The 13,002-nt window shown below is 43.1% G+C and overlaps 1 protein-coding gene and 1 pseudogene across 1 annotated transcript; one reads left to right on the forward strand and one right to left on the reverse strand.

Moving 5' to 3' along the window:
- Positions 1–5,267: 5,267 nt before the first annotated feature.
- On the forward strand, positions 5,268–7,388 carry LOC144294314 (proline-rich protein 23A-like). Its single transcript, XM_077866080.1, has one exon. The coding sequence runs from the start codon at positions 5,268–5,270 to the stop codon at positions 6,003–6,005; it is 738 nt and encodes a 245-aa protein (XP_077722206.1). The 3' UTR covers positions 6,006–7,388.
- A 621-nt stretch (positions 7,389–8,009) lies between these two features.
- On the reverse strand, positions 8,010–9,519 carry LOC144294315 (annexin A7 pseudogene; annotated as a pseudogene).
- Between the last annotated feature and the right edge of the window lie 3,483 nt (positions 9,520–13,002).

Raw genomic sequence — 13,002 nt, forward strand, 5'->3', positions numbered from 1 at the left:
CACTTAAACTAGAAAAATAATTCACACATATACACACACACCACCTTGTGCCCTCCTATATGGCATAGAAGAATCAGCAGTTAATCAGCCTGAAGTCCCAGCCTAAGATGAGGATTTTATTTCCACAAATGGTGACTTCTATTTCTCCAGAGCATCACACCCTACACATTAAGAAATGACTGAAGACATTCATTTTGGTCTATAATGGCCAAAAAAATCCTCAGGAACAAACCATGTAAAGCGTTGAACATATTTTTTAAACATTCTTATAATTTATCATAGAAGGGCACAGACATAAAAACAATAAAGAGTTATTTGAGGAAAGGAAGCTCTAATATAAGACTAGTGGAGTTCCAGAAGGAGGAGATAGAGAAAATGGAACAGAGGGCAATATTTGAAAAGATTCGTAAGAATCTCATGCTCATGGGGCACCTGGCTAGCTCAGTCAGTGAAGCATTTGACTCTTCATCCTGGAGTTGTGAGTCTGGGCCTCATGTTGTGTGTAAAGATTACTTAAAAATAATACCTTTTTTTAAAAAAATGCTCATAACTGATTTTAAAAATCATTTATTTATTCAACACATATTTTTGAGTGTCCACTATACATCTGACAGTGTTCCAAAACTGAGGATATAGCAAAGTCCAAAACTGTTAAAAATTCCTGCCATAATGAGCTTATACTCTGGTAAAGATAATACAGATGGTAAACAAGATAAATAAAATGCACACCATGTTACATACTGATATGCACAAAAGATTAAGGGGAGGTAGAAGGTCAGAGATTACCATTTTAGATGGCATACTCAGGGAAAACCTCAGAGATGGAGCATTTTCAATAATGGTCTGAAAGAAGTCAGGAACCGTGCAGATAGATAGGTAGGAGAAAGGCAGTTGCAAAATTTGTGGTTATACCTGTCCATTTCTAGGAAAAGCATAGAGGCACAGAGTTGTAACAGAAGGAAAAAGCGGGAGACTGATAGGAAGTACAGTGTGACATAATAGGGGTGAGACATCCAGATCATACAGAGAGAGCTCTGCAGACCCATATAAGAATATTGGCTTTGACTCTCAGTGAAATTGGAGGCATGTGAGCAGAGAAGTAACATGGTCTGCCTTACAGTTTAATAGAACCCACACACACACACACACACACACACACACACACACAAAAAAAAATAGAACCACACTAGCTCATGTGTGCAGTCTAGGCTGGAAAGAAACAAAGAAAAGATGTAAGGACGGGATACCGGGCTGGCTTAGTCAGTAAAGCATACACTCATGATCTCGTGAGTTCCAGCCCCACACTGGGCATAGAGATTACTAAAAAAATAAAAATTAAAAAAAATAAATTCAAGGAGACCACTTAGGAGGCTCCTACAGTAATTCACTAAAGGGATGAAGGTGGCAGCAGGTAGGGAGGCAGAGGGGAAGAAGGACTATGGCCCAGGATATCCAGATGGAATGGATGTGAAGTGTGTAAGAAAGACTCCCAAGGATAATTCCAAGTTTTTGGCTTGAGCAACAGGAAGTAATTGCCACTTACTGTAATGGGGAACATTTTTAAAAGATCCTTCTAGTTTGGGAAATAGGAGGAACTCAAATTTGGACCTGAAATTTGGACTGCCTATCATTAGATTGACATACAGAAAATTAGCAATATACAACCATTTTGACCTACAAAAATAAAAATTGCATATGATTCAACTTAATAGATATCCAGGAGAAAAATGCAGCTGCATACTGTTGGGAAAGACACATGAAGGAGACTCATGTTTGGGGGTCACCAACATACTTAAAGGAAGGCTGTGAAAGTTGACAGGAAAAAAGAAAAGGCCAGAAAGAGGTCCTGGGATGAGAAGCAAACAGCTAAGGAAACTGAGATGAAGCCAGAGACACACTGGGGAAGTGTGAAGTCTTGGATGCCAAGGGGGATAATGTTTAAAAGAAACAGTGATGGTGTAAAGTGTTGCTCCTAACTCAGGATGAGAACTGAAAATTAACCACTGGATTTCATAATGTGGGAATCACTGATGACCTTAATGAGAGTGCTTAGAGATGACTGGCATGGACAGAAGTCTGATTATAGTGGGTTCAAGAGCAAGTGGAAGAAGTAAAATTAAAGAATCCAAGTAGAGTCCACAAATTTGATAGTTTCAGCATATGAGGAAAGAGAAAATTGATGTAGAAATGGAGGAGAGGAGCACTTGGGTGGTTTAGTTGGTTAAGCAACCTACTCTTGATTTCAACACAGGTCATGATCTTAGAGTTGTGAGATCAAGCCCCATGTCCGAGGGCTCCAAGCTCAGTAGGAAATCTGCTCAAGATTCTCTCCCTCTCCCTCTGCCCTTTCTCTCTCTCTCTCTCTCTCTCTCTCTCTCATAAATAAATAAATAAATAAATAAATAAATATTGTTTTAAAAAGAAACTGAAGGAGAAAGTCATGTCAGCAGAGTTTTTGTTGAAGATGGAAGACTTTACCTCTCAATTATACATTGAAGATACTGAATTGGTGAAGGTAGTAAAATTTGATGGTGCTGGACAGAGAGGAGGGGATTGGTAAAGCAATGTCCTTGAGGAGGCAAAATGAGAGGAGATGAACTGCACAAATGGAGAAAGTGGGTTTTGCTAGAAGCACAACATATCACTTATGGGAAGAGGACAAAGGGCAAAATATATAATCCCAGTGGAGCTTAATGAATGGCAATTATGAGCATTTTCAAAACTATTTTTTGATTGCTTCTATCATCTCAGTGAAAAAGAAAATGGTGGCCATCTAGGAGAGAAAATAAGGGATGAGGTATCAGGTTTGCAGAGAGAAGCAAGCACACAATGCTCATCTGCAAGACTGAAAAAGTGAATGAAACAGAGCAACACAGATAACAGGGCAGCAATTAGTAGCCTACTTGAGGTTGTTGATCATGAATTTAGAGAAAGATTAGTCAGTGGGGTTGAGTATTTTCTTCCAGCCCTACTTCGCTGCACAAATGCAACCACAGAGTAACAAATGTATTAGTCAGCAAAGCAGGAACCAGGAAAGGGAGATGAAGATATAAACATGATAATTATTTATAATGACTGTCCATGGAATTTAGATTCCAGGTAAAGAGGGAAGTGAGAACCTGATGGTGTCAGTTTCAGTGAAAGGTGGTAGGATCAATGGAATTTTCCAGAAGGGCCAGGAGGACTGATTAAGTTTGTATATTTAAAGGACTAAGCTAGGAAGTTGGGAGGTGGTGCTCTGAGAATACAGTGTTTGAAATTGCAGTTATGGAGAAGTTACAATTTGGAGTAACGGCAAGGTCAAGAGTATGAGTCAATGAGGAAAGAGGACAAAATTGCTGAAGGGAAAGAGAAGTCAGAGGCCAAGATTTGGGGGGGAAGAGAATCCATGAATATATTAAAATCACCACAAATTACAACAGGAGTAGGGTGAGTGAGAATCATAGTGAATCAAGGCTAAGTCTTCAAAGACTATGACAGAGACATTTGCTACACATACATTTGATAAATGATGGGTATACTGTATGTCTTAAAGCCAAATTTTTTAAACAATATTTTGATTGTTTACAGATTGTGGTAATACTATGAAGGCCATAAAGAGAGTGATGAGATAGAATGAACAAAGAAAACCATTTCAAATAAGATGATCATGAATGGCGTTTTTGAGAAGGTGCTATCCAAGTTGGTCTTTGACAAGGAAGGTACCAGCACTGCATAAAACTGAAAGAAATGCTGAAACCCATTTTTTAAATTAAAAAAATGGAAGATAGGAACATTTCAAAGAAGAAGATATAAGAATTGCCAATAACAAAAAAGAAAGAAAAATGGCCAATAAGCATAATGAAAAATGATCCACCTTGATTGACAATCAGAAATGCAGGATGAAAATACATTTTACTACATCAGATTTAAGAGTCTTACAGTAAGAGATGTTTGCAAGGATGTAGTGAATTAAAAACATACTCTGCTCATATAAGTGTAAACTATGAAAAACATTTTGGGAAAAACAATGGGAGAGAAGCATTACCTATTAATTTGAAAAGACACACATAGCACCAATTAGTTATCCATTCCTAGGTATATACACTAAACATGAGTAAAGAGTCCATGATCTAAAACCAGGCAAGTCTGCATTTGATTCCCACATCTAACCCAAACTAGGTATCTAATTTTGGATAACTCAGCTTACTACTCCTAGTGTCGGCTGTTGTGAAAAATGAAAAGATCATTTGTTTTAAATAGGGCAGGAGGAAACTTTTGTAGGTGAGTTATGTTTATGGCATTGATTGTGGTGAGAGTTTCACAGATGTTCATTTCTTCCAAATTCAATTGTATACATTAATATATACGGCTTTACATATGTCCAACATACCTCAATAAAGTGCTGTGTGCTTTTTTTTAAAGAAAATGATCTTTTTTAAACAGTAGAATGGTAGATTTGTCAATCATTGCTCAAGAAAACAATTTAATTATATAGTTTTAAGTTCTATTGATATTATTGATAATTTTATAACCTTAACCCTCAGGAAGAAAGTTCCACAAATATTTTACTTTGGCATTGAAACAGGAGTGTTCCTAAAGAGAAATCAGTATTTTCCATTTACTCCTGAAATGATAGACCAAGCTCTAAAGAAATTTTATGGAGCATTTGGGTAAGTCCATTTTATGGGGGAAGATGGGGGAGGACTGGGGCCCATCTAATGGAGTGGTCTTTTCTCTAAATGGATGAAATCACAGGAAAACAGTAGTCCTAAAGATGAACAAAGTTTGAAGTTCTATTATTGGTATATCTTTTTTTTTTTCTAAAGTTGGGTTCCACAAGTTTTCTGCATCCTAGAGGCCCTCGGAAGTCTTCCCCTCGCCACAGCCTGGGTCACTGAGGGCGCGGGGCGGGGCCTCGGAAGGGGCGGGGCCTCGGAAGGGGCGGGGCCTCGGAAGGGGCGGGGCCTCGGAAGGGCGGGGCCTCGGAAGGGGCGGGGCCTCGCGTGACATTTTGCGACTCTGGTTCCGCCGCGTCCTTTGAAATGCCATTGGCTCAGACCCGTCGGTGTGAAGAACCTGCGATTCCGACGCCGCCCGAGGCCAGGCCCTGCACCGCTGCTCGCGCCACCAGCCCCCGGCCCGCGGGCCTCCCGGGAGGCGCCCCCCGAGTCCCGGGCATCGGGCCGCGTCGCCCCGCGCCCCCCGCCGCCTCCCCTGGCGTCCAGACCCGGCACCGCGTGCGGGACCCAGGCCCCGGGAGCGCCGCCCGCAGCGCCGGCCCGGGGATGGGCAGCCGGCCCCGCAGCCCCAGCGCCCACCCCGAGCCCTGCTGGGGACCGCCGCGCGGAGGACCCGGCCCGGCCAAGCGCCGCCGCACCCCGGAGCCCGAGGGCCCGCAAGGCATGGAGGGGCCCCCGGCCGCCGGCGCGCTCGCCTCCGTGGTGGTCCTGGCCGCCGGCTCTGCCCTGCAGCTGCTCCTGGACGACGTCGACCTGGTGCTCGAGCCCGAGCCCACGTCGGTCCTGCAGGTGTCCCTCGGGGGCCTCACCCTGCTGCTGGTCCCCGAGGCCCTCCTGCGCGCGGGGGGCCAGGGCCACCCGCCTGCCGGCCCGGAGCAGGGCGCCGTCCCGAGCGCGCCCGGGCACCAAGCCGCCGGCCCGCACGAGGCCCTCTGCGCGTCTGTCCCGGACGTGGCCGCCCAGGAGGAGGCCTGTGCGGAGGACGCCGACCCCGAGCTCCCGCCGCCGCGGGCGGGCCCCACGGCCGGCTGGGCGCCTGAGCTGCGGGCCTGCGCTGGGGGGGTGGCCGGGCCGCGCCCGTGCCCGCGCCCGCGGGCCCCCGGCCCTGGTCCAAAGAGGCTCTCTCCTCTCCGCTACTTCGACCTGGACCCCCACCTCCTGGAGCCCTTCCCCGGCTCGCCACTCCAGCCTCTGCCGCCCTCTCCGAGTCCGGGTCCCCACGTGCGCCCCCAGCGCCCTCCAGGACCCTCCCCCAAGGCCCGGAGACGCCTGTTCCAGGAATGAACGGCTCCCGCAGCCTCTTGCCACCCAGCGAGCACCTTCCAGCATACGCACAATTCTGGCAAACCCGCAGGAGGCCCAATGGGATTCCCAGCATCCTTTACACCGAATTTTCTACAGCCTGGAAACTGCACCTCATGTGCAAGCAATTCCTTTCTCCCTGCAGACTGGCTATAGTAGCAAATGAAGATGTCAGAAAGATAAAACAGATTCTAGATCTCATCTGTGAATTCGAAAATCTGCCCAGAGATGCCAATGTGTTTTCAGAAGTCTGGGCTTCTTTACAAGAAAGGCCCTTCCGTTCCCCTCGTTTGACATCAGTCATCTTCTCTTTCTCCAGCACTATACACCGTTGCTCTCCTGGTTCTCTCCAAGAAATCACTGGATTTCTCATGATATGAGTTTCTTGTATATTTTCCCATGAATTAATAAGGACTCTAAGGTGTTTCTCTTTCTTGGTGTTTCCAGCTGCTCTTCTGGGAAACCGCAAAATAGTCTGATGGTTACCGTAGGTAATAGTAAAATGTTTGTTCATAGCTACATTTTACATGCCTGAAATTCTCTTCCAATCCGTTTCCTTTTCACTATGAGTACTTTGGATTTTATCAGATATTTTCAGCATGCATTGAAATAGGTATTTCTTTTTTAAATCTGTTCATCGGTGGTTACTAAATGTAATGTAAAATGTTTGCGTTCCCGCTATTCCACATTGTTTTAGACATTTCAAATTCCACCCTGAGGTGTTTTTTTTTTCTTATGTAAATAAAACCTGTAATTTTTTTGAATTTAATTTATTACCATATTTGCTTCACATTTTTGTAAAAGAAATAAACTACTACTGGTAAAGCTGAAGTCAACAAAATGATTTCATTTTTGAAGAACAATACTATTTAGATTTCCCAACGTACTTTCTCCACTCTTCTGTACCTTTTAATTCTCATATTACACTCTCAAGTCTAGCCTCAGTTTTCCTCTTGCTGAAGAATATCCTTTAACAGTTCTTTCCACTAGATCCTATTTTGGTAAACTATCTTGGTCTTGTAAATCTGAACATGTCTTTGTATGGTAAACTCTCTTAGTCTTGTATGTCTGAAAATGTTTTATTATGCATTCATTCTTACTTCTAAAAATGATACTTAACTACTTTGAATATATTGGTTTACTATTCTGCCCTTTTTTGTGGCTGTTACAGGCACAAAGTCTTCTGCCAATCCAGTTGTTATTTCTTATATAGGTGGCTTGGCTGTTCATTATAGCATTTTTAATGTTTCTTTTCCTTTGGTATTCTACAGTTTTACTGTAACATCTGTAGGGTAGAAACTATTTTTATTTGGCCTGATGAAATTTGATTAACTATCAATGTGGGAAATTTTCTCTTGCCTGAAATCTGACAAAATTTTATGCTTTATCTTTTGAAATATCTCATGCATCCCATGTCTGGAAATCTAGTCAGATACATAATGGCACTGCTCAGTCAATCTCCCATGAATCCCAACATCTTTTTTTTTTTTTTTTAGATATTTAGTTACCTATGTAATCTCTATGCCCAATGTGGGGCTTGATCTCACAAGTCTGAGGTTATGACCTAAGCCCAAACCAAGAGTCAGACATTCAACCAACTGAACCACCAGGCACCCCTACCTTCTTTCTGTTTCAACAGTTCCCCACTTAGTATTATAAACTTCTGGTTTTGTTTCATAGATGGTATTCCATCTTTTATACTTTGAAATTTTTTAACATCAGTTAAAACTCTATTACTTCAATCCCTTATTTGCTCTTAATCACATTAGAGTGCCTTGGGTGCCTTGGGTGATTTTCATTGGTAAGCATATTTTTTCTTTTATTCAGCTTTTATTACACAATTAGAGACTGTTGTGATTTTTATTCAATTTGGGATCCTGATTAGAATAAGAACAGTGAGAATTATGCCTTATAAACATTACATTATTACTACATCACTGTGATATGGCTTCACACTGATTGTATATAGAGAAAAAAATAAGAATTAAGGCAATAGCCACATGTGCAAACCAAGCACAATACCCTGACACAGTCCTTAGTAAAAAGCTCTTTTGGTTAGGTGATGGTTGATATTGCTGCATGCAGGTCAGTCATTGAAGCATATGCTTCATTTATTTAAAAAATCTCTCCTACTGGCCCATGATAGCCAGAAGAAGCTTTCGGTAATCTCCACTTGTGTCACTTGAACTCATTGTGCCCAGTGTCTTCTGATACATCTGACTGAACACCTGTTTTATTTGTACAAGATCAATCTCACTTCAAGTGACCATAATCCTGACCAGGGTGGAGTCATCTGTGCCAGCACCTTTCATAGAATAGTAGAACCTCTCAGCAAAGAAGGCTCAAGACACATTGCAAGATAGTCTTTAAATCACTTTCAACATTTCCAGAAAATTCACGGGCAACACTACTTAGCAAATCTTGATTAGCCACCCTGGAATAAGCCTCTACAGTAGCTTTCAGCTGAGGAAAGCTTCTTGCGGCAAGAATCATGTTAAAGCAAGATTCATCTGTCCCAAGTCTCCCCTCACCAGCTTGATAGAGATGTTGAGCATCTTCCTGATCCACTGGTGGTTAACATTCTGGTTCTCACCACAATTTCCCTGGCACATGGATACAAGTAAACGTTCAAAATGCCCTGATGTGTCTGACCTAATGTCCTTTTCAAGGTTTTGTCCAAATTCTGATTGATAACATCTGACAATCTCTCGGATTTTCTGATTTGTTCTTGTGCACAAAATTGCAATCAATACACGTTCCTGAGTTCCTGCTCCCTTCATTGCATTCTGTAAACTCCAGCCATCATAATATGTAGATGGCATGAATAGAGCAAGGATCAGTTCTTCCATATTTCCACTTAACTCTGATTTGAGGTCTTTGATTAAATCCTTGCCATATATGGTCTTCAAAGCTGCTTTAATTTTTTTGCCTCTGATCATTGGAACGGTTGACCACAACGTCCACAATTGCCTGTTCGTCTGTCCCAAAACCCTTCATTGCTTTCCAAAGAATTTCTGCATTTCTCATGGCGTCAAAGTTGGCAGCTGGTCGGATCGTTCCTTGGGTTTCCTGAGTCGTTGCGGCAGGCTGACTTGGGTAAGGAGCTTGTCCTCCAGGATACTGAGATGGCATCTGTCCTCCAGGAAAGCCACCAGGTAGTTGGACCTGTGTTGGGCCACCACAGTAAGACTGTGAAGGTGGCTGTGGAGCACCAGAAAAGGCTGCTCCAACTGGTGGGGCTCCAACCCTTGGCCTGGAGGAACTCCAGGATAGAATTGAGCTCCCCCTGGTGGTGGGGCACCAGGATAGCCTCCGGGGGCTGGATAACCTCCAGGGACAGGATAGCCCCCAGCTCCCACGTAGCCACTACTTGGGGGTGGTGAGTAGGCACCTCTTCCCATTGGAGGAAAGCCACTAGGATAAGGATACAGACCCGAAGTGGGGAAAGAGGACTCCTGACCTGCAGGAGGATGTCCAGGGAAAGGTGGGTAGCCTGTTGGGGCTAGTCTGGGCATGGCATTCTGGCCCTGGGGAGCAGCGTCACAGCCTAACCCTGGTCGCCAGCAAGATCGGTAAGCACATTTTGAGTGGGAATTCATCTTCTGCATCCCATGGTTAAAATTTTTAGTTTCCACTTCCTCAGAACCAAGGATCTTGAAACTCTTGTAATTTGTTTCCCTGGAAAACCACAGGCCTAACCCCCCAAATAATCACACAGTGGCCATTCCCAGTTTCAATTTGTCTTTCTCTGATCAGCTACAGGCACAGGGCATCCATTTTCAGCACTATGTGAACCTAATAGTCCAAAATGTCTTCAAAAAACCACTCCTGAAACTTGTGGATAAAAATTATTTTAATATTTTTAAGGAATATCATAACTTATAAAAATGTAAAAGAAATCCTCAAGGCAAAAATAGATAACATATCACAAATCCAGAGAGGAAAGTGGGTACTCAAATAAGGCAGTACATAGGAGTATCTAACATTCTTTGGTGACCTAAAGCTTTGGTTTTAATGGCCTTTTTATCAAAGAGAGAAAATAAAATTCAGTCACATAGCCCTGAAAAAAATTCCAGGCTTCCAGAAAGTGATATCTCCAATATGTAATCTAATAAGCAAAAGAGAAAAAAAATACAAAAGTAGATGGGACTTAAATGTATCTGTCTCAGTCTTAACTCCAGGTAGAATGAAACACAATCTGCTAGGGGTGGAGAGATCTGAAAGTTTAGTTTAAAATGCTCTCTGGTAAATGGCGAACCTGACAAAAGTAAAACAAGTGTTCTCCAATGGGAATACACCTTATAATCAGGGTTAAGTATCTTCTCAGAGATAACCTTCCAGTGATTCTGAACTCACAATCCAAAATCAAAGAATAAGAGTGCCTGGATGCCGGTCTGGTTAAGCTTCTGACTCTTGATTTCTGCTCAGGCCTTTCTTTTTTTTCTTTTTTTCAAACACTGTATTTATTTATTCATGAGAGACACACACACAGAGAGAGAGAGAGAGAGAGAGAGGCAGAGACACAGGCAGAGGGAGAAGCAGACTCCATACAGGGAGCCCAATTTGGGACTCGATCCCAGGACTCCAGGATCACGCCCTGGGCCAAAGGCAGGCGCTAAACCACTGAGCAACCCAGGGATCCCCCTTTTTTTTACCCTCAAATGGCTGTTGAATTTATTTGCTTGATCAATAATGGTCCTGGCAAAAATTAGTTAGCCAATGCTAAGACAACTGTAATGAAATACTAATTTTAAAAATCCATGACACCTTGATAGAAATCAGAGTTTGCATAAACAGAAAAGAAATCTTCAATATTGCCAGCAAATGTGAAATGAATGTAATAGGACTGACAGGACAGCAAGGCTGCTTTTATAAATTTATATTTGACACATGACCATATTTTCAGTCACCATAAAATAGTATGCTGACTTCTATAACAAAGATTTTTTTCGTACAAAAATCAAAGAATGGCCAACAAGTCACAACAGTACAATAGGTAGAAAATAAAAAACCGCATCAAACAGGTGCTGAAAATAAATAGTAATTAGGAGAGGACAGAGCCCTCATGGGAGGGGGGTTGTTTCCATCACCTTGGGTGTGCTGTGAGAGCTGACCTACCTCATGAGTGCCATTTATTCAGACAGAGCACCTTTAACTGAACAGAGGTGCCTGAGAGCTGACCTCCAGATGCCTCAATCACCAGAGAGGTTGAAGAAGCAAGAAAACGGGGTTGGGGATCATAGCTATCATTTAAAGGAAAAGTGTTTTTCTATTGCTGAATCTTGTCAGTTGGAGTCCATCAGCAGTTTCACTGAGATGATACAGGTAATTGAAAACTTTCGTTTAAGAGAATATACGGCTTATTCAGGCGAAGAGACTTTTACATTCTAGCCCAAGCAATTAATTTAAGTCATTCTGTGTTTAATGATCTCAGGGTGGTTAGATCAAGCCCTGTGACTGGCTCCATGCTCAATGGGGAGTCTGAGAGTCTCTCTCCCTCTCCTTCTGCCCCTCTCCATGTTCATGCACACAGTCTCTCTCTCTCTCTCTCTAAAATAAATCAATAAATAAAGAAATCAAGGAACAAGAGGCTGCTGGGAAGATGGTGGAGTAGGAGGACCCCGGGCTCATCTCATGGGGCATGGCCACCTATGGAACATCCACATTGGCATAAATAACCCAGAAAGTGACCCGAAGACTGGTAGAACCGACTCTCCACAGCCACAGGTAGACAAAAGGCCACAGCGAAGTGGATCCACACTCTCTGATATGTTCTTGGCCAGATCCCATCAAAGTAATGCCACAGCCGGGCAGTGTGCAAGCAGCCCAGGCAAGGGCTGATACCACCCCAAAGCGAGTCTTGCTCTAGGGAGAGGGGAAGATAACCACACACACCAGTCTGACTGCGACACCAGCAGTGGGCTGGGGGCAGGCAGCTGGTCTGACTGCCAGCCCCAGCCACCAATAAAAGCTTCACAGGGGACAACACAGGGAAAGTGCCTTGCAGTTTGGTGATATAGTGCATCTCTGGCAAACATCTGGTCTGACTCGACACAAGCCCAAGGCAGATCCAGACTGGCTAACAGCACAGGCATGAGACTCTGCCCACAATAGGCAGTGAGCCACCATAGCCTGGACTGAAGGCAAACACAGCTCAGCCCCAACAGTAGGACACCCTCGTAGCAACACACATAGGAGACACCCCTGTAGCATCATTTTCTGGTAAAAAGGAGACATTGCACTGGGGGAACTATAGGATCTCTTCTTCATAAAGTCACTACCTTCGTGTGCAGGAGATATAGCTCACTTTCCTAACACATAGAAACAGGCACAGCAATAGACAAAATCAGGAGACATAGGAATATGTCCCAAATGAAGGAATGGAACAAAATCATAGCAAGAGACCTATGCAAAATGGAGATAAGTAGTACGTCTGATAGTGAATTTAAAGTAATACTCATAAAGATACTTGCTAGAATTGAGAAAGGAGTGCAGGACTTCCATGAGACCCTCCACAAAGAGATAGACAACCTAAAAAAGGACCAATTACAGATAATGAACTCACTAAATGAAATTAAAAATAGACCACCTGGAATAAATAGCAAACAAGAGGAAGTAGAAGAACAGATCAGCAACCTGAAGGACAGAGTAATGGAAAGTAATCAAGCTCAGCAGATGAGAGAGAAAAAAAACATGCAAAATGAGAATAGACTCAGGGAACTCAGTAACACTGTCAAGCATAGTAACAGTCGCACAATAAGGATCCCAGAAAGAGAAGAGGGAGAAAAGGGGGCAGATATACTTGAAGAAATAATAGCTGAAAACTTCCTGAATCTGGGAAGGAAAGAGAAATCTAGATCCAGGAGGCACAGAGAGCCCCCCAAAAAAATCAACCCAAAGAAGAACTAAGACACAAAGTAAGTAAGATGGCCAAAACTAGTGATAAAGAATTTTAAAAGTAGCAAGAGAAAGGAAAGCA

The sequence above is a fragment of the Canis aureus genome, chromosome 22 (genome assembly GCF_053574225.1).
Source record: "Canis aureus isolate CA01 chromosome 22, VMU_Caureus_v.1.0, whole genome shotgun sequence".
Taxonomy (NCBI): domain Eukaryota; kingdom Metazoa; phylum Chordata; class Mammalia; order Carnivora; family Canidae; genus Canis; species Canis aureus.

Excerpts from the sequence above, each read along its gene's own strand:
- LOC144294314 (XM_077866080.1), top strand. The coding sequence starts at position 5,268 with ATGGGCAGCCGGCCCCGCAGCCCCAGCGCCCACCCCGAGCCCTGCTGG.